At 52.0% G+C, this 18,677-nt stretch overlaps 2 protein-coding genes across 3 annotated transcripts in view; one reads left to right on the top strand and one right to left on the bottom strand.

Moving 5' to 3' along the window:
* Positions 1–9,723, top strand: part of ABL1 (ABL proto-oncogene 1, non-receptor tyrosine kinase) — a 143,020-nt gene extending 133,297 nt beyond the window's left edge. For both annotated transcript variants that reach the window (XM_025475500.3, XM_025475501.3), the window contains exons 8-11: positions 1,201–1,353; positions 3,418–3,507; positions 3,847–4,011; positions 6,028–9,723. In XM_025475500.3, the coding sequence (XP_025331285.1) occupies positions 1,201–1,353; positions 3,418–3,507; positions 3,847–4,011; positions 6,028–7,745 (2,126 nt within the window). In that variant the 3' untranslated portion in view covers positions 7,746–9,723. The remainder of the gene's footprint in view (positions 1–1,200; positions 1,354–3,417; positions 3,508–3,846; positions 4,012–6,027) is intronic.
* A 4,733-nt stretch (positions 9,724–14,456) lies between these two features.
* On the bottom strand, positions 14,457–17,456 carry LOC112677340 (pyroglutamylated RFamide peptide). Its single transcript, XM_025475503.3, has 2 exons — positions 17,352–17,456; positions 14,457–15,599 (listed from the first exon to the last, which is right to left on the bottom strand). The coding sequence occupies exon 2, from the start codon at positions 15,597–15,599 to the stop codon at positions 15,189–15,191; it is 411 nt and encodes a 136-aa protein (XP_025331288.1). The 5' UTR covers positions 17,352–17,456; the 3' UTR covers positions 14,457–15,188.
* Between the last annotated feature and the right edge of the window lie 1,221 nt (positions 17,457–18,677).

Here is an 18,677-nt window from a genome sequence, read left to right as displayed (position 1 = left end):
TGTGACATTATGATACATGTGTGTACATATGTGTACATACATGTACACACATACTCATGTATATACTCAAACATGTCATGTATGCCATTCAAACACGTGGGTGCATATAGATATGTTTTAATCCACTGTAGTTATTTTCCTTATTGATAGTCGGATTGTCTCTTTTTTGGCCAGTGGGAACTTCTAATTGCTCCTGGTTCTTTTGACAAGACCCTTGTAGTCTTTGATAGTGTCTATGCTGTCTGGAGCAATAATAAGATATTCCATGGTCATTCTCTGCCCTAGACCTGAATCACCAATTTCTCCCAAGAAGTCCTGGTCTCTTTAATGAGAGCTAGAATTTCAAGGCTATAATCTGGGCTTTTAGAACTTTCAAAGATTTCTTTTTTTTTTTAAAGATTTTATTTATTCATGAGAAACTGAGAGAGAGAGGGAGGGAGGGAGAGAGGGAGAGGGGCAGAGACACAGGCAGAGGGGATAGCAGGCTCCATGCAGGGAGCCTGATGTGGGACTCAATCCCAGGACTCCAGGATCATGCCCTGGGCCAAAGGCAGGCACTAAACCACTGAGCCACCCAGGGATCCCCCTCAAAGATTTCTTAAGGTTTTTTTTTAAAGACATGAGTCAGGGAAGGGACAGAGGGAGAGGAAGAGAGAGAATCTCAAGCAGACTCCCCACTGAGCATGGAGTCCCATGTCGGGCTTGATCTCATGACCCTGAGATCATGACCTAAGTGGAAATCAAGAGTTGGATATTTAACTGAGCCACCCAGGCACCCCAATTTTATGTGATTTTTATGAAATGTTTAGAGTAGGAACATTGTAGAGACAACATTGTATACCAGAAGGGAGAGGTGTTCTGTCTTAGACACTTAGCTAGTTGATATCAGAGCTAGAAGTAGAAATGGCCTCCTGACTTCCAGGCCTTAGTTCCCTCCATCACAAATCCCAGCAAGGTGGTTAGATTACCTCAGGGACACTGGAGGGACCAATCAACCCAGTTTCTTCTCCCCTTCAGCTCATTTTGGATGGGGGGAGGCTATTAGCTGAATGTCTCATTTTGTCCTGGGCTATTGGTCATTAAGAGCCTGGTAGAATGTGCCTGGTTTGCAATGTCCACTGCATAGGTAACCAATTTTAAATGTAAAATAGTTAAGTTTCATACATCTTGAACCACCTTTCTCTTTCTTTTTACTCGTAGCATTTGGAGTCTTGCTTTGGGAAATTGCTACCTATGGCATGTCACCTTACCCAGGAATTGACCTGTCCCAGGTGTATGAGCTGCTAGAGAAGGACTATCGCATGGAGCGCCCAGAAGGCTGCCCAGAGAAGGTCTACGAACTCATGCGAGCATGTGAGCCTTCCACAGCCAGTTCTGAAACTTCTGTGTGGGCACGAGTATATTCCCCAAGAGAAATTGTGCTCTCCTTCCTGTCTTTATTCACATTCTTCAAAAGCATGCAATGTACAGTTCGGTGCATATTCACTCAGACTTTTTTCAGTGTCTATTTGTTGTTTATACATAGTATTTATGTGTGGGGGGTGTTTTTTTGTTTGTAATGCAAACATGGAATTGATGGATACCAAACTTGAATTTTTTATTAATAAAAACAAATTCCTGGGCCCTACTTCCAAACATTCTGCTGTAGTAGGTAAATGCTCCAGGTGTGTTTGTCTAGTTGGTTTAATTTTATGTATATTTATATATATAAACTCATTCCATCAACTTTTTTTGCACATAGCTGTATGACAGGCATATCTTTTGTGTCTGTATTTCAAAAAACCTCTCCCTCTCCCCACCTATTTTTTTATATAGCTGTTTAACTCCCCATTAAATGATTTATTCATTCATCCAGTCCCATTTTGGTGGACATTTGGTTGTTCTACATGTTTGTTTGACTTTTGCCATTATAAACAAAGCAAGGATGAACACCCTCATACATATATCTCCATGCATTATGCTGATATTTCTAAAAGTTGAACCGTTGGTTCAAAGGGCTATTTGTATTTTAAATTTTGATAGATTTTACCAAATTGGGATCCCTGGGTGGCGCAGCGGTTTGGCGCCTGCCTTTGGCCCAGGGCGTGATCCTGGAGACCCGGGATCGAATCCCACATCGGGCTCCTGGTGCATGGAGCCTGCTTCTCCCTCTGCCTGTGTCTCTGCCTCTCTCTCTCTCTGTATCTGTCATAAATAAATAAAATATTAAAAAAAAAAAAAGGTTTTACCAAATTGTTTTCCAGGAAAGGTGGTATACCAATTTATACTCCCACCAGAAGTGTGGGAAAGTAACTACATCCTCACCAACACAGGGCTCCATCAGTCCTTAATCTTCATGTTAATCTTGGGGCACCCGGGTAGCTCAGTTGTTTAACCATCTGACTCTTGATCTCCACTCAGGTCTTGATCTCCAGGACATGAGTTCAAGTGTCGTATTGGGATCCACACTGGGCATGGAGCCTATTTTATTTTTTTTTTAATTAATTAATTTATTTTTAAGATTTTATTTATTTATTCATGAGAGAGACAGAGACACAGGCAGAGGGAGAAGCAGGCCCCCCCACAGAGAGCCTGATGTGGGACTCGATCCTGGGTCTCCAGGATCTGGCCCTGGGCTGAAGGCGGCGCTAAACGGCTGAGCCACCCGGGCTGCCCTTTTTTTTTTTTTTTAAAGGTTTTATTTATTTATTCATGAGAGACACAGGCAGAGGGAGAAGCAGGCCCCCCGCAGGGAGCCCAACACAGGATTCGATCCTGTGTCTCCAGTATCACGCCCTGGGCTGAAGGCGGCGCTAAACCTCTGAGCCACCCGAGCTGCCTCCACAAGGAGCCTACTTAAAAAAAAAAATCCTCACGTTAATATTGTTTTAATTAACATTTCTTTATTGATGAGGATTTCAGACTTTGATAACCCGGAAGTAAGGGTAAAATAGAAGGCAAGCCACTTGACCAGAGTGGGGCTGGGGAAAAGATTTATAAATGTAGTTCTTGCTGTCACGTCTCTGGGGCTTTACAATCCATATTCCTGCCAATATCTAAAGCCTTTGTGAATTCTTAATGTCTGTAATAGGACACAGTGACATTTGTCACTTTAACTTGTCACAGCAAAAGATGGTTAGCAGGATTGGGGTACTTTTTTTTTTTTTTTAAGATTTGAGAGAGAGGATGCACACAAGTGGGGGGTGGAGGAGGGACAGAGAGTAGAGGGAGAAGCAGGCTCCCCTCTGAGCAGGGAGCCCAATGTGGGGCTGGATCCCAGGAACCTGGGGTCATAACCTGAGCCGAAGGCAGACAGTTAACCGACTAAGCCACCCACCCACCCCTCGGGTGCCTCTTTCATTACCAGACTTTCCTTGCTAGCCACCCCACTTATTAGCAGGGCCTCATGCATGGTGTGACTGGGTCTCATCCATCCAGGTTGGCAGTGGAATCCCTCTGACCGGCCCTCCTTTGCTGAAATCCACCAAGCCTTTGAAACAATGTTCCAGGAATCCAGCATATCAGATGGTAAAGTGCCCATTATTCCTGGGATTGCCTGCAGTAGAGTGAGAGGTTGGGATAGAAGGGAGAGCCGGGAAGGACTCCAGCCCTGGCCCTTTAGTTCACTTCCTGCTAGAAGAACCCAGGCCAGTGAGTCACCTGAGCAGAGGTGTTGAATGTGGAGTTGTCTTGCAGCCATGCACAATTCTAAAAAATACTGAGTGTGGTTTTCTCGGCCTGTTTCTCTTTTCTGTGACTGTGCACAGATGACCACTCTTATCTGAGGGGGAAAAAAAAGAATGCCAGCATATTAAACTGATACCTTTACTGATGGCTGTTGATTTTTGGTTTTGGTTTTGTTCTTAGAAGTGGAAAAGGAACTGGGGAAAAAAGGTGTACGAGGGGTTGCAAGTACTTTGCTGCAGGCCCCAGAGCTACCCACCAAGACAAGAACCTCCAGGAGAGCTGCAGAACATAAAGACCCCACTGATGTGCCTGAGACGCCCCACACCAAGGGCCCAGGAGAGACTGGTATGTCCCCCAGCCCCACCAGATACCCAAAGGAGGCTACACCCTCAGGCCAGTGTAAGCAGATGGGGAAGCGGTGAGTGCACCTGCACAGAAGGGCAGGCAAACTCCTTGTTAGTAATCCAGCTTTGAAAAAAGGAAGGTTCTCTCCCCACCACATCTGGCCTCTCCTTCTGGGAATCATCAGGAACCATTGGCTTCAGCGGTTAGTTTGGTCAGGTAGGCACAGGTGCTTATGAAACCGACTGAGAACAAACCCACCTTTTCATGTATTATTCACAACATTTGTGGCTGCTCTTGCAGGGCAGATAGAACAATAATAAATATTGAACCAAACGAAGAGCAGCTTGTTGTGAAAGCACTGATATGAAAAACTCACTGGAACTCAACGGAGCCAGGAAACGCCTGTGGCACAGAGCTGGTGTCCACATGTGGTCTCTGAAAGAAGAATCTCTTGGCCACTGTTCCCTAGATGAGTTGGGGAGGTGGGAGTGGTGCATGGGATTCCAAGGTGCTAGGAGGGGTAATCCCCGAAAACACTGACCTAGCTCCTCCTGTGTGCCATGGTCTCTTTGTTAGGCTGCTCTGAGGTATTGTTATTCTCTCCCCAGGACCCCGGAAATCTGGGTTCATGGAGGCTCCTCGGGGATGCTCTGATAGACCACAGATGAGTGGGTGGGAAGCCAGAATAATGAGATGTTTAGCCATCGCAGGATTACCAATTTTTTTTGTGTGTGTGCACCCATAATAGAAAAAAGTCACATGTGCAGACTATGTATACATACGTACTATTGCACAGACATGTGTATTATAAAACATACCAAAAATGTATACCTAGAAGATTTACATTAAGAAGTAAATCCAAATTATAGGGCTTCCTTTTATAGCCCCCTGGATCGTCTTGCTCACTCACTTTGTGGAGTCCATGGCATATAGTCTCCAGAAGCTCAGACCTTTGTCCTTCTGTTCGTTGTCATGATTTCAGGTAGTTGAGCAGTGGGGATGGGGAGAGGCCCCTGTGGGAACCTCAGGCTGATTAAAAGCCCAGTGATAAGCAATCATGTTCATTTATGCCCGTCAGTATTCATTTTGATACGTAATCTCATGGTGAGCCCAGAGTGTCAATTAGCTGTTCAGCGCTGAAATAGAGCCGTGCATAATTCATTAGAATTTCGCGTTCTTCAACTTTTTCTCCTGAATTAAAGTTTTGGAGGTCCTCAGCTTCCCCTGAGTCAGGTGGCCTGCATGCTGTCTGATGTTCTGATAGATGCCCCATTGTACCTCTGCTCCGGGTGTAGACATGCCCTAGGCTGCTCTGGGTGCTGATAGAAAACTACTCTCCTCACAGCTGCCCTCTGAGGGAGAAGTCTATCATTCACTAAGCCGGGAGCTTGGCAACACCAGAAAGATTTCTTAGGAGCTATTATTCATACATAAAGAATGCCCATTTAAAATTTTGTAAAGGTCACTCTTTCTTGTTTGCCAAGCATAATAGCCTATTGTCACTGTGGTGCACAACCCCTTCCCTTTGGACCTTACCTCCTAGGAATCTCAATTGGCAGGCCCGAAAGGCACAGGGCCTGACCCTTTGCTCAGCCCTCTGGTGGTTTTTACACTCCAGATAGTGGTATTGGAGGGCTCTGTGCTGTCAAGGAAGCCTCAGTACAGGGATGAGGGGCTGGGTTGCCCAGGCTTTCTGTGCTGCTGTCCTGTACCTTTCCTAGAAGTATTAACAGTCCGTGAGAAATTATGTACTGATAGCTGGGACAAACGCTGTATGCTCACTGCATGACGTTCACACAATGCTATGGGTAGGTGGTGGTCTCCGGTTCATAGATGAGAGAGCTGAGGACACTCACAGGCCACAGTTGGGAGTGGCAGAGCTGGTGCTTACAGGTAGGCCTGCCAGAGCCCTGACCCTGGGCTGCTCCTCTGTAGAGGACAGGGGCCAGCCCCAGGTTCCCCCCACAAAGGAGCCTTTGGTCTGGAGATGTTAAAAGTCTTCCCATTGTGTTTCAGATCCTCTGGATCACGAGCCTCCTGTGTCTCCACTGCTCCCTCGAAAAGAACGGGGTCCCCAAGACAGCAGCCTAAATGAAGATGAGCGCCTTCTCCCCAAAGACAAAAAGACCAACTTGTTCAGTGCCTTGATCAAAAAGAAGAAGAAAACGGCCCCAACACCCCCAAAACGCAGCAGCTCCTTCCGGGAGATGGACGGCCAGCCCGAGCGCAAGGCAGCCGTTGAGGAGGAGGGCCGAGAAACCAGCAATGGGGTGCCAGCCCTCACCACCCTGGACGCAGCCGAGCCAGCCAAGTCCCCAAAGCCCAGCAGCGGGGCGGGTGTCCCGAATGGAGCCTTCCGGGAGTCGGGGGGACCAGGCTTCCGGTCTCCCCACCTGTGGAAAAAGTCCAGTACACTGACCAGTAGCCGCCTGACCGCCAATGAGGAGGAGAGTGGCGGCAGCTCCAGCAAGCGCTTCCTGAGGTCCTGCTCGGCCTCATGTGTGCCCCACGGGGCCAAGGACACAGAGTGGAGGTCTGTCACGCTGCCTCGGGATCTGCAGTCCACAGGGAGGCAGTTCGACTCGTCCACATTTGGAGGGCACAAGAGCGAGAAGCCAGCTCTGCCTCGGAAACGGGCGAGTGAGAATAGGTCTGACCAGGTGACCAGAGGCACAGTGACCCCCCCACCCCGGCTGGTGAAAAAGACTGAGGACGCAGCAGATGAGGTCTTTCGAGACATGGGGGAGTCCAGTCCAGGCTCCAGCCCTCCCAGTCTGACTCCAAAACTCCTCCGCAAGCAGGTGTCGGGGGCTCCTTCCTCCAGCCTTCCCCACAAAGACGAGGCCGGGAAGTCCAGTGCCTTGGGGACCCCTACCACAGCTGAGCTGGGGACCCCTGCCAGCAGAGGAGGGCCAGGGATGTCCGGAGGGGCCGGCAAGGCCCCCGCAGAGGAGCCCAGAGCCAGGAGGCACAAGCCCTCCTCCGAGTCCCCAGGGAGAGACAAGGGGAAACTGTCCAAGCTCAAACCTGTCCCACCGCCCCCACTACCAGCTTCCATTGGGAAAGCCGGGAAGCCTTCTCAGAGCCTGAGCCAGGAAGCAGCTGGGGAGGCCAGCACTGGTGGGAAAGCCAAAGCCGCAGCAGTGGTTGTGGATGCTGTGAACAGTGACACCGTCAAGCCCGGTCTGCTGGGAGAAGGCGTCAAAAAGCCCGTGCTCCCATCCATGCCAAAGCCGCAGTCGTCCGGCAAGCCGGCGGGGACCCCAGCCAGCCCGGCTTCCGCCCCTTCCACGCTGTCATCCGCATCCTCTGCCCTGGCTGTGGACCAGCCAGCCTCCACTGCCTTCATCCCTCTCATATCAACCCGTGTGTCTCTTCGGAAAACCCGCCAGCCTCCTGAGCGGATCGCCAGTGGCACCATCACCAAGGGTGTGGTCCTGGATGGCACGGAGGCTCTGTGCCTCGCCATCTCTAAGAACTCCGAGCAGATGGCCAGCCACAGCGCTGTACTTGAAGCCGGCAAGAATCTCTACACATTCTGTGTGAGCTACGTGGATTCTATCCAGCAAATGAGGAACAAATTCGCCTTCCGTGAGGCCATCAACAAACTGGAGAATAATCTCCGGGAACTTCAGATCTGCCCGGCGACAGCAGGGAGTGGCCCGGCGGCCACTCAGGACTTCAGCAAACTCCTCAGCTCCGTGAAGGAGATCAGTGACATCGTGCAGAGGTAGCAGAAGCCAGGCATCAGGCCAGCTGGAGCCGCCTACAGTGTGTGAGGCTGCCCCATGCCTGCCACAGTGGCTGACACAGACCAGAGAGTTGGGACGTTGGCCGGGGAGCTCCATGTGAAAGGAGCTGAGAGGGTCACTGTGGAGCACAGCCCTACTACCTAACATTTTGCGCCAGCTGTTTTTCTGCACTTTTCCTGTCCCCAGCCCAGGCTCCCTGAACCACCTCTGTCCTGAGTTCTATCTGTGGGGTTCCTGCTCTGTGGACTCCAGTTGGCCCGCCAGCCTCTTCCCCATGCCGTGCTCCAGAACTGAGCTCTTCAGGCCAGGTGGGAAAGCGGATGAGCATTTCCTTTTCTCTCTTGTTTCCAGAGGCCTTCTTCTGGCCATGCCATCTCCTCCACTTCCCCCCAAGAGCGAGTGCCCTGCACAGGAGCCTTGTCATCAAGGCCTAGGAACTATCCCTTCCACTTACCGCATGGAGGCAGCCTGCACTCCTCTTCTGGTGCCTCCTGCACTGAAGACCTGTTTCCAGAACTATATCCTGGGAAATGCTGTCACTCTGCCTTCCATTGCTGCCGGGGGCTGGTGCCCTCACACTTCCTCATATGAAGGACAGCTCTTGATTTGGGGGTTAAAACAGGGTGCTAAAACCAACCAGCCTTTGGGTCCTAGGACAGGTGGGGGAGCTGAAGAGGCCTTTGGGGTGGGAGGTTGTCCTTGTTATCTGTTCTTTCAGCTCCTTGCTGTCTTGTGACATGCACTGCTCATCCTGGATAGAAAGCTTGAGTCTTAAGGGTAGGAGGGGTTGCAGTCAAAGAACAGGGGAGTTGGAGGGGGGGTGCTCCCTGGGTGAACAGCTGGTGGCCTAGGGCTGGGCCTAGGGCAGGTCTGCCACGGGCCCAGGTCACCTTCCTTTCAGATTTCCAGGTACTCAGAAAAGCCACTTGGTCTTGATTTCTGACCGACCTCCTCCTCCTCCCTTGCACTCCTCTGAGACAGAGTAGATTGATGCAAAACTCTTTCCTGTGTGACAAGCCAGTCCTTAGTTTTCTGGAGTTCTTGAAGCATTTCATGGCTCCGCCCTCAGCCCAGCCACCCTCGGTACAGTAGGACCTGCCATCTGCCACCAGAGCACGGGAGGATGAGGACTGTGGATCCAAAGCCTCAGCCACTGTTGGCCGTGCACTAAGGGGCAGACGTCCTATTAAATGACCGTGAGCAGCATGGAGTCCCCTGTTTCTGTTGGGGTTATCAGGGATGAAGAAGACCATAATCAAGTGAAGCTCCAGAAAGTGTCTCAAAGAGCAGGCATTGGTCTCTCCCCAGGCGGCCCCGGACCATCTTGACCTTGACCTAGAGCAGCTACTGAAGAGCAGACAGGCACCTTCCTGGGCCTCATGCCAAGCCTGGGAGCAGCCCTTGGAGAAACCAAGACAACCACCTTCCACCCCCACACCTTCTCATGCCATGACCGCACACAGGCCCCGTTTTTAATGCTCCTTGCCTAAACTTGTATTTTGTTTCTCTGGTAGAGATGGTTTCCTCTGGATCAATTTACGCTGTCCTCACAGTGCATCACCTCTTCCCCCCACCCCCGCCCCCCCAGGCTGCTTCTGTTAGGCAGACTGAGGGAGGTGCTCAAACATCACCAGCGGCCTTGCAGACAAAGTAAAACAGACCCCACCCAGGTTCCCACCAACTGCCCTTCTATGAGGTACTGGTTTCTCTCTGTTCACATGATGTGCCACTATATTTTGCATTTATATCTTGGTATTACACTCTTTTGTAGACTTGCTCTTTTATAAATGACATGTAAATAGTTTTCCACTATTCTCCCTTCTCAAATAACTATGGGGCCTTTTTTTTTTTTTTTTTTTTTGGTCCAGTACATTTTTTTTTCTGTATATGACTCTGTTTTTTGAATCCACATCTCTCCGTAGTATTTTTTAAATAAATGTTTACAACATTAAGAACTCGGGCAGATTGCTTTGGTCTATAATTTTACCCTGTTGTTCAGAGCCGTGGCATTCATTTGGGGAGGTGAGGGTCCTTGTTTCCCCGAAGGGGGACCAGTAGCCCCATGGTGGGTTTTACAGGATGGAACAGTGGCAAAATTATAGCATAAAACCAACATCCCACCTCTTCCTTGGTCTTCCAGAAGGGGTGTCCCTGGTCTGGCCTTGGGTCCTTCTTGTGCCCTTGACACTGATTTGCCAGCAGCCCTGGGAGTGAGTGGGCTTTGCCACCGCAGGGCCCACGCCTGGTGTTGGGAAGGAAGAGGAGTCCAGGGGCTGTGCTACCTGTCAGGCTATCACAGCGTCAATGAAATGGGGAGGAAGGATGGCCTGGATGCCACTGGCTGGAAGCACTAGTCTGTGCACAGGTGTGCTCTTTCCCTACACCTGGGAACCCATCCTGGCACCCTCTGCCCCGGTGCCCGAAGTGCCCCTCTCTCACTGTGGTCCACACGCCCTGTGCCTTGTCTCTCTATGTACGTGAGGAGGGGCAGGGTGATGGAAATGCCACCCTGTGGACTGTGGCCTCTCCCAGCCCCCTACCAAGGGGACCGAGGGAGGTGTGTGCGGCTGTTTCCCCATCTGGGCCTCCATTTAGTGCCAGCTGACAGCTTGGAAAGTGGAAGTCAGGGAAGTAAGTAGTGCTCTCTGATAATGATACTTATTAAGCCACAGACTTGTCAGGAGATACAGATCCTGCTCACCAAAGCATGGTGAGGAGCACGGTTCAGTGGAAACTCAGCAGAGGCTGTGCTGCACGTCAGGTGGTGAAGGTGAGGACGCTGAGCTGAGGCAGGGGCTGGTGGACCACGGAGTGGGCTCACACTGAGGGGCTGCAAGATCTCCCTCATTTCCTGGAGGCAGGAATGGAGGCCCAGGTTGAATGATGACTGGACACCATATCTCCTAGGTTGCCAGAGGGAGTTTCCTTGAGTGACAACTCTTCAGTCAAGAAGATGCAGTGACTATAGCGACAGCCACAATCAATGGCTGCTCCCTTCGTGCCATTCAAGGGTCCTCACAGCAGCCTCTTAGAGCACATTATCCTGTTTTCTCAATGCCCAGCAGTGAGCTACCAGCTAGTCACGGTTCACACGTGGTGTCCTGTACCAGTCCCCGTGGTGGCTGTGCCAGTGGGCAATACAGGTCTTGCAAATGAGAATCTTGTGTCACCTAAGCTTCAGAAGCTTCCTTGGGTCTGGCCATCCGGGAACAGTGGTTCTTAACCTTTTTTGGGTCACAGAACCCCTTGAGAACTTAATGTACCTGGATCTTGCCATAGGAGAATGCACACACGTGCACACACAGTTTTCAGATCACCTTCAAGGCCCACCCTCGAGGTCCAGAACCAGAGAGTGGGGTCAAGCCCTCCAGAAGAGCCAGCAGCTACTGTTGACGTCAGACCACAGTACAAACCTTGATGTCCAAATGTGAAAGGGCAGTCACTTAACAGAGCCTCAGGCTGAAAATGGTCCTGATGCCATCGGCAGAGAGGAGCCCTACATCGTGATGTGTTCACAGTGGGGTATTATGGAGCAGTTGGAGACAGACAAATTTGGCCACAACACAGTATGCACAAGTCTCGCAAAGGTAACATTGAGCAGAAGTAGCCAGTTTTGCTAGAAGCTTCTGTTTATTTAAAGTGGCACGACTAGTCTGTGGTTTGGTGTTAGAAGGACGGAGGGCCATGCCTGGTTGGAGTGCAGGGGAGCTTAGGGGGCAGATAATGCTCTGTTTCTTAGTCTGGGTCCTGCTGGCTAATGGGTATGTCACTTGGGGACAGTTTATTGAACTGTACACTCAGAATTGGAGCACATTCTCCCATGTCTGTGCGATTTTACTTGAGAGTTTTGGTTTAGTTTTGTTTTTTAAGATTTTATTAGCACAAGTGGAGGGAGGTACAAAGGGAGAGGGAGAAGCAAACTTCTGGCTGAACAGGGACCCCAGGGACCCCAGTCCCAGGACCCTGGCATGACCTGAGCCAAAGGCAGATGCTTAAACCACGGAGCCACACAGGCACTCCTCAGTGAGAATTTTCTTAAAATTACACAGTTCACATGTGAGCATTTCCAGCTACTCTACAGATGTGCTCTGCATGACCACGTAAAACCCTCTCACTGTTTTTTTCGTAAGTTCTGTCTCTGTCCGCATTTGATATGAGAGGAAGTAGAGTCTCAGAGATGTGAAGCAGCTTGCCCAAGGTCATACAGCACGTGCCACTGTACACCCTACTCTGCCGGACTACGCTGACCATGCAGATGGCCCCAGCATAACCAGCAGAGATCTGAGCTCCAGAGTCAGGCTCCTCCCTCTATCATGGAGTAGAAGAAGTCAAGAACTACAGCTAGCCCAGCATCTTCTGTATCAGGATGTGTTGTAGGAGGCATTCCCAAATTGATCCTGGGGCAGAAGGCATCAGGTGGGACAAGGCTGACCAACCGCAGTGTCTTTGTCAATGCCTGCCCTCATCCCTGATGGCTTCCTAACATCTAGCGGGGCCCCAGCTCCCGCTTGGAGGGTAACAGCATCTTTTCTGAGTGGGGTCCCCAGTGGACTCAGTCATGCATTGACTCTGGCCCTGGGGCAAATGAGGACAAGGTGGCTTCTTGTTAACTACGGCAGCTGCCGGATGGCCCACTGTCCCACGAGCCTCTTCTTTTCTTAAACATTTTTGTTAATATTTCAAAAGGAAAAGGTAGACAAAATATTCCCTACCCAGTTTAATAGCTAAATGCTTTTAGATCTGCACTCCAAGATGAAGGCTCTTTTTTTGTGCCTTGTATAAACAATGAAAGGATGCAGACAGCTAGCTCTCAGGTGCCTGGGCTAGAGGAGACAGCACCACCACACCAGGTGGAGCTTAATCTCTGCTTGCAAAGTAAATGTTTTCCGAAGAGCCTCACCTTCACTAATCTAGAGAGTGATCTTCCCCACTAAGGAGGCCGCGGGGGTGGCGTGAGAGGCCCCCAAACCTGGAGCGAGCCTCCCTTGGGTAGAGTGAGGGGTGGGGGTTAAAGAGAGATAGCCAGATACCACGGGAGTGGATTTAACAGAGCAATGCCCTTAACGGTTTGATCGTTTGGATTTTCAGGGTTATTGAGTTCCAGTGTACAAGCAACTGGAAGGAATAACTTTGTTGTTGATTGCCATTGAATGATGAAAGCCTAATGACAGGATATCCAAGCCTCTGAAGGCCCTCCCCCTCTCCTTTCTCTATCTCTGACTTCTCTGAGGTTAATCTCATCCTATGAAATTAAAAACCAGCCAGTATATTCCCATAGTGTGTATAAACACATGCAGGAGTTATCTCAGCCTTGGTGACCTCCCAAGTTCTTGTAGTTAGTGACCATAGAGGCTGCTCCTGTTATTCTAAGAATAGAAATTGGCAAGTAAGGGGCACCAGGGGACCTTGCTGTGGGGCATCCATCTGCCTTTGGCCTTTGGTCTGTGCTGTCTCACCTGGTGTTTCACCAGCATGTTCTCTGGCTTCTCTGTATATGAGCAAAGGGAGGAGTGACCAGCTTGCTGCCCAGCCCCCTACTACCCCGCAAAGTGGAAATGAAAACAGACTGGGGTGAGACCCTGGGCTGGAATTGCACTTCCTTCACCTGGCCACCCTGTGATGTCTGTGATGTCTGTCCTCAGCTCCGGAGCTGTCCTTTATGGACATACTAGGACTCATTTTCTTGAAGTTTGCCCTCTGTGGCTTGAGGGCTGAGTGTTTGCTTCTTTTACCAACAGACGAAGACCCTGGTATGTGTTCCATCCCCGTCAGTCTGTCAGGTTAGCAGGACTTCCACTTCTCTGGAAGTGAAGGCCCCTCTCCTGGCGGGGCCCATGTGCCCAGATGTAGGGGAGAAGCAGTGAGGAGCTCCAGGAGAAAGCAGCTCGCTTTCACGTAAGGTGATGTTCTGATTCCTGTCTTCCTGGCCCATCCTACCACCCAATTTCCACACCCCCAGTCAGCTTGGCTCTTTGGTGGTTCAGATCTGTCACCCCTTAATAAAGTGGCTTTCTGGCTGCCGGGGATTGAGAGCTGCTACCGGGGAATGTAAGTCACTAATAGAATGGAAAACACTGTGAAATGCTCCGAGGTGCCAAGCTGGGCCCAACCCAGTGTGGTTCTAAAAGGCTAATAAAAATCCACCAATTAATTGTGACAGCTCAATGGAAAATTATTCAATTGTGAACAGGGCCAAGCAGCAGCTCGAAAGGAGGAGGGGAGATGTTGCCATAGTAACATCAATCTAAGTTCTCAGCGGTCGAAGCCAGCCTGGGAGTGAGCAGCATTAGCCTGCCGCATCTGACACGGGATGGGATGCAGGACACAGCAGAGCAGCGTTTGAAAGAGATGCTCTGCCTCGCCCTGGGCCTGTGGCCACTACTCCAGGCTGAGCGCTGGCCTCCCCTGGGGTAGAGAAGTTGTTTGCAGAATGCTCTTTGCTTTGAGAAAACTGGGGAAGGAGCAGTCAAGCACAGGAGGAAAATACACCCCATGTTGTGTTTCCCTCTACCTTTGACCATCGGTATTTTACCAACTGCCAATTAAGGGGCTGCTGGGACAGGTGTGGATGCAGGCAGCACGATTTCCATCTCCCCAGAGTTAAGGCCCTCACTGCTCGGAGAAACCAGACTCCGAGGGGACAGAGGACCCGTAGGCAAGAGTCAGGTGAGCTTTCCATTATGGTTTTCAGTTGCAACTTTTATTTCAAAAGAGGCACACAACACATTCATATTCTGAACATTTGAAATGCAACCTTGCTCAAGCAAAAACGTATTCCTTCCTTGTTCATCTCCCACTAGACCCTTGGCTTGGTAAATAAACACTGTACCACCGAGGACAGTTATCAGAAGGGAATGGGCAGCCAGTTCCGAACAGTCTCCACACCACAGCGGGGTTTTCTTGCTAGAGGGATCTTGTGTTAATGGGGTGGAGAACAAGATTTTTTTTTTTAACTTTCAGAACCATACTCTCTACCCAGTGGGGTGTACTCACTGAGAGCTGCACTTCGGATGTCAGCTACAGGCATTCTTATGGAGACTGTCAAAACTTTACTCTGCTGTCATCATCAGCCCACCTCGCTTCAGCTCAGAGCAGCACAGCCAGCCCTGCCTGTTCATTGGCTGCCGGGCCAGGGGACTGCTCAGAGCTGGGCCACCAGGGAAGGGGGCTGGAACAGCTACAGTAGGGCAGTGCTTTCTTCTTCACCAGGATACAGCTGGCTTTAGGTCACCTCCTTTTTGACACCATCCAGGTCTTTGCCTCGGCCAAGTTGGAAGTCAAAAGCAAGCACCCACCTAAGTGATCCTACTGCTAAGAATTCATTGTAATAATCCCCATGCCTTTATAGTGTCCCCGTCTTTCAGGCTCAAGGAGAAGACAGGAGCGGGAGTGGCAGCAGGAAGGGTCCACGGACGCCCTGGCCCCTCACCGGCGGCCGAAGCGGAAGCTGAAGCCACCCTTCTTCCTGCTGTAACTGCTGAGCTCCTCAGCCAGGGTCCCCAGCGGGCCGTGGGCCTTCTCACCATCCGCCGGGAGGAAGCCAGTCGCCTCGCTGCCGTCGTCCTGCCTCCCGAACCGGAACCTGAAGCCAGCACGCTGCCGGCCCGACATCTGCAGTTCCTTGGCCGTGACAAGCAGCCCATGTGGGTGTGGTGCTCTCAGCCACCGGGAGGAGCCCCGCGGGAGGGGGGCGCGGTGCCCCCCGGGCAGGTTGGCCCAGCTCATCTCGCCTCCGACACCACTCATGGCTGCCACGGGCTCTTCTCTGTCCAGTAGAGGAAAGCAGGCACCCAGTGGCAGGAGGACAAGGCACGACAGGGACCGAGGGCTTATCATCTGGCTCAGAGGAAAGAGAAGAAGAAGTTACAGGCTGTACACATGGGCCTTGCACGACAAGTTGTCAACAGTGCTTCCCAGGGCCTGGGCAGCCCTGAAAGGCTGGTGGCTCAGCTGAGCCCAACTTGCAAACAGCTTGAGGAAGTGTCACTATGCGGGTGGATCAGGCCTTTATTTTCTTAGCAGGCTCAGGAGCTGATTGAGCCAATTAGGCTGATTCTCCTCTCCGGCAGTCCCCTGGATCTGACGGCCTTGGCAGCTTAGCATTCAGATACCCCCGCTGCTGGGACGGCTCACAGCCATGCACCAGCAGCCCCCCTGAGTGCTGTGCAAATTCAGGCTCGTTCTTTTATTATAATTATTGACTCTTGGGCCATATCGTCTCAGAGCCACAGGGTAGAAAATTCATAGCATCAATCTCAGTTTTCAACCTGATAGTCTAGCTAAGCTGTATAGCTGGGACACCCAGCTAACGTCTCTTTAACATGGAAACGAGTTGCTCCCGGAAGCAGGACACAGATTTGATGTTCCTGGCCTAACTCAAACACTCAGCTGTGGAGGAGCATGTGGACATGCCTGGGCTGTTGATGAGCCCTACAGAGCACCGTCTGTGTGCGTGGCTGCACGTCCCCTTCACAACAAGCTTAATTTTTAGGCCCTGTTAGTCCCATGTTTTCAGGCAAAAAGACTGTCAGGCAGGCTAGGAGGTGGTGCCTAGGCCACACAGCTGGCAGGTGGAGGCCCCGAGATCCATGACTCTAATGGCCACACAGCTGCTTGGTTTGCCAAGCCTGTGGGTAGTGCTTCCTGGCCATGTCTGGTACCGTCCTCACAGGCCTCCCGCAGGAGGGTCCTACCCCTTTTATGGAGGGTGGCATGCTCAAACAGGTGACTCACCCAAGATCTCAACAGCGTTACAAGCGACAGAGCTGGGGATACAAGCCCAGGTCTAAGTGACTCAGAATTGCTACTCTACCCCATGGAGGTCCGGGCTGGGCGGGGACTTGAAACAGAAATAGAGCTTCCCAAAATGCCCCTGCTTCAGCAATAGTTGCTCATTCCCTCTTAAAGGAAGCCTTTTTGGTAATGACCATGGTGAGCTGGAGCCAGCTATTCCTCTGAGGAGTAGAACTGAGACTAGAAGAAAGAGCTAGTTCTGGAGAAGAAGCATGGGCTCCCCAGTGCTCTTTCCAGAAATGGCTCCCTTGAAGACATTTCAAAGTGAACTCAGCCAGAAGGCTTTAAAAAATGATAAAAGCAGCCCTTCTCTCTACCCAAATCCAGCCCTCCTAACTTCCATCATCACATCCCCCGGGGCTGGAGCCAAGTCTGGCCTGTGTCAGGGAAGCCTCTCCGTCGGGGCCTGGGTGGAGGGGAGGGCTTTCCACCTGGTAGACAACTCCACTTGGGGATGGCCTCTGCGTCTGGAGAAAGGGCGGATTGATGCATAGAAGGAAGTGGCTCCTATCCCTTTTTGGGGGGTCGTGGACCTCTTCAAAAACATGGTGGAAGCTTGGGACACACACCACCAAAAATTGGGCCCCAGCATAAGTCACAGCTTCAGGCCCCCGTGTTCAGGACAAGGCAGGGGAGGCACATAGTGGGAAAGCTGAGTCGTCGAACCAGCTGTGGCCAATCTGGCCTGTAAGAGGAGGTGCTGGTCTCCACCCGCCCGGGGCCTAGCCACCCCCTGACCTGGCCCCGGGCCCCAGTGAGCAGGGCTCCTGCCAGGGATGGATCGGTGGTACTCACTGTGCTGCGGGTCTGCTCCCCAGGAAGGCTGCTGGGCAGGGTGCCTCTGCCTGGGAGGTGTGGCTCCTGGCTTCTCCTGCCTTATATCCTACCCCCCCCAACCCCACCCCCCCACCCACCCCCACCCCCGTGAACTTGCTGCTCTGAGGTCTGATTGCTGCACATTCCTGACCCTGAGATTCCATTGGGGACGCTGGTGGTGAAGGACTTTATCACTGCGTTGATGAAAGACCCAGTGCAAACAGGATGTGGTCTGATGAGAGGAGTGGAGGGGGCCGCCCTTTGCCCAGAGGCCCGCCTCGGGTGGAGGAGACTGGGTGGCATCATTAACTATAAATCTCGGGCACAGCCCCTCAGGCCCCCTGGAAGAGGCGTGGAGGGCACACCCACCCTTGATCCTAGCGGTCCCACCTTTGTCGGGTCTGCCTTACACTTAAGGTGTCCCCACCTCCTCCCCTCCCACCCCTCCCACCCACCTCCACCCCCGCAACATCCCACCAGCGCAGCTGTCCCGTGGGCGCAGGAAGTCAGACCTGTGAGGCCAACAATTGCCCCTCCCTCCCTCCCTCCCTCCCTCTGGTTAGGCAACAAGTAGGCCAGGTGCCATGGTTCGTGGCTCGCCAGTTCCCAAGCGGGGCAGCAGGAGGGCTGCTAACCACGACAGGGCCTGTGGCAGGGGTTCGGAGCCCACTGCCTGGCCCAGCCCCTCTCCAGCTGTATCCCCTGGACCACGGTCGACGTGTTCCTTAGAAGGGAAGCTTGAGGTTCCCGCCACCATAACCCCAGTGCTGGCCTCGGTGCCTGATGCCCATTTGGGAAAGGAAGGACAAATGTTTTCCAAACTCGCTGATGCTCCCCTGGGTGGCTGACAGTGCCTCCTCACTTTCTGGACCTCAGCTGAGAGGGCTCACAGCGACGGATCCCGGAGAGGAGGCTGTTGGCCCCGTGTGGGACCTGCCGAGGGCAGGGGGAGGGCTGTCATGGTCACAGCTCCAGCTCTTCCCACAGCTGGCACCCACAGAGGAGGACACCAGCAGTCGTCACTCCCAGGGGCTTTCTCCCCAGGAGAGCTCACCGGTGGGCTTGGGGAGCATCACGTGCTGTCACCTGTACTTCGTGCCCACAGTGGAGTATGGAGCTGGAGGGGCAGTGCTGTGGGCCCACCTGTTCCACACGATCCCCTCTGGTCCAGGCATGGCCACTGACTGGGCACCTTGCTCACCTCTCAGGGAGCTCACCCCGTGGTGGTTCACTCTGCCTGCCCCGTGATCACAGGGCGACCCTGGGGGCTGCTCCAGGTATGAGGTCTGCACGGCTGAGCCAGGG

The sequence above is a fragment of the Canis lupus genome, chromosome 9 (assembly GCF_003254725.2).
Source record: "Canis lupus dingo isolate Sandy chromosome 9, ASM325472v2, whole genome shotgun sequence".
In the NCBI taxonomy this organism is placed as follows: Eukaryota; Metazoa; Chordata; class Mammalia; order Carnivora; family Canidae; genus Canis; species Canis lupus.
This window is presented reverse-complemented; position numbering and strand designations above follow the sequence as displayed.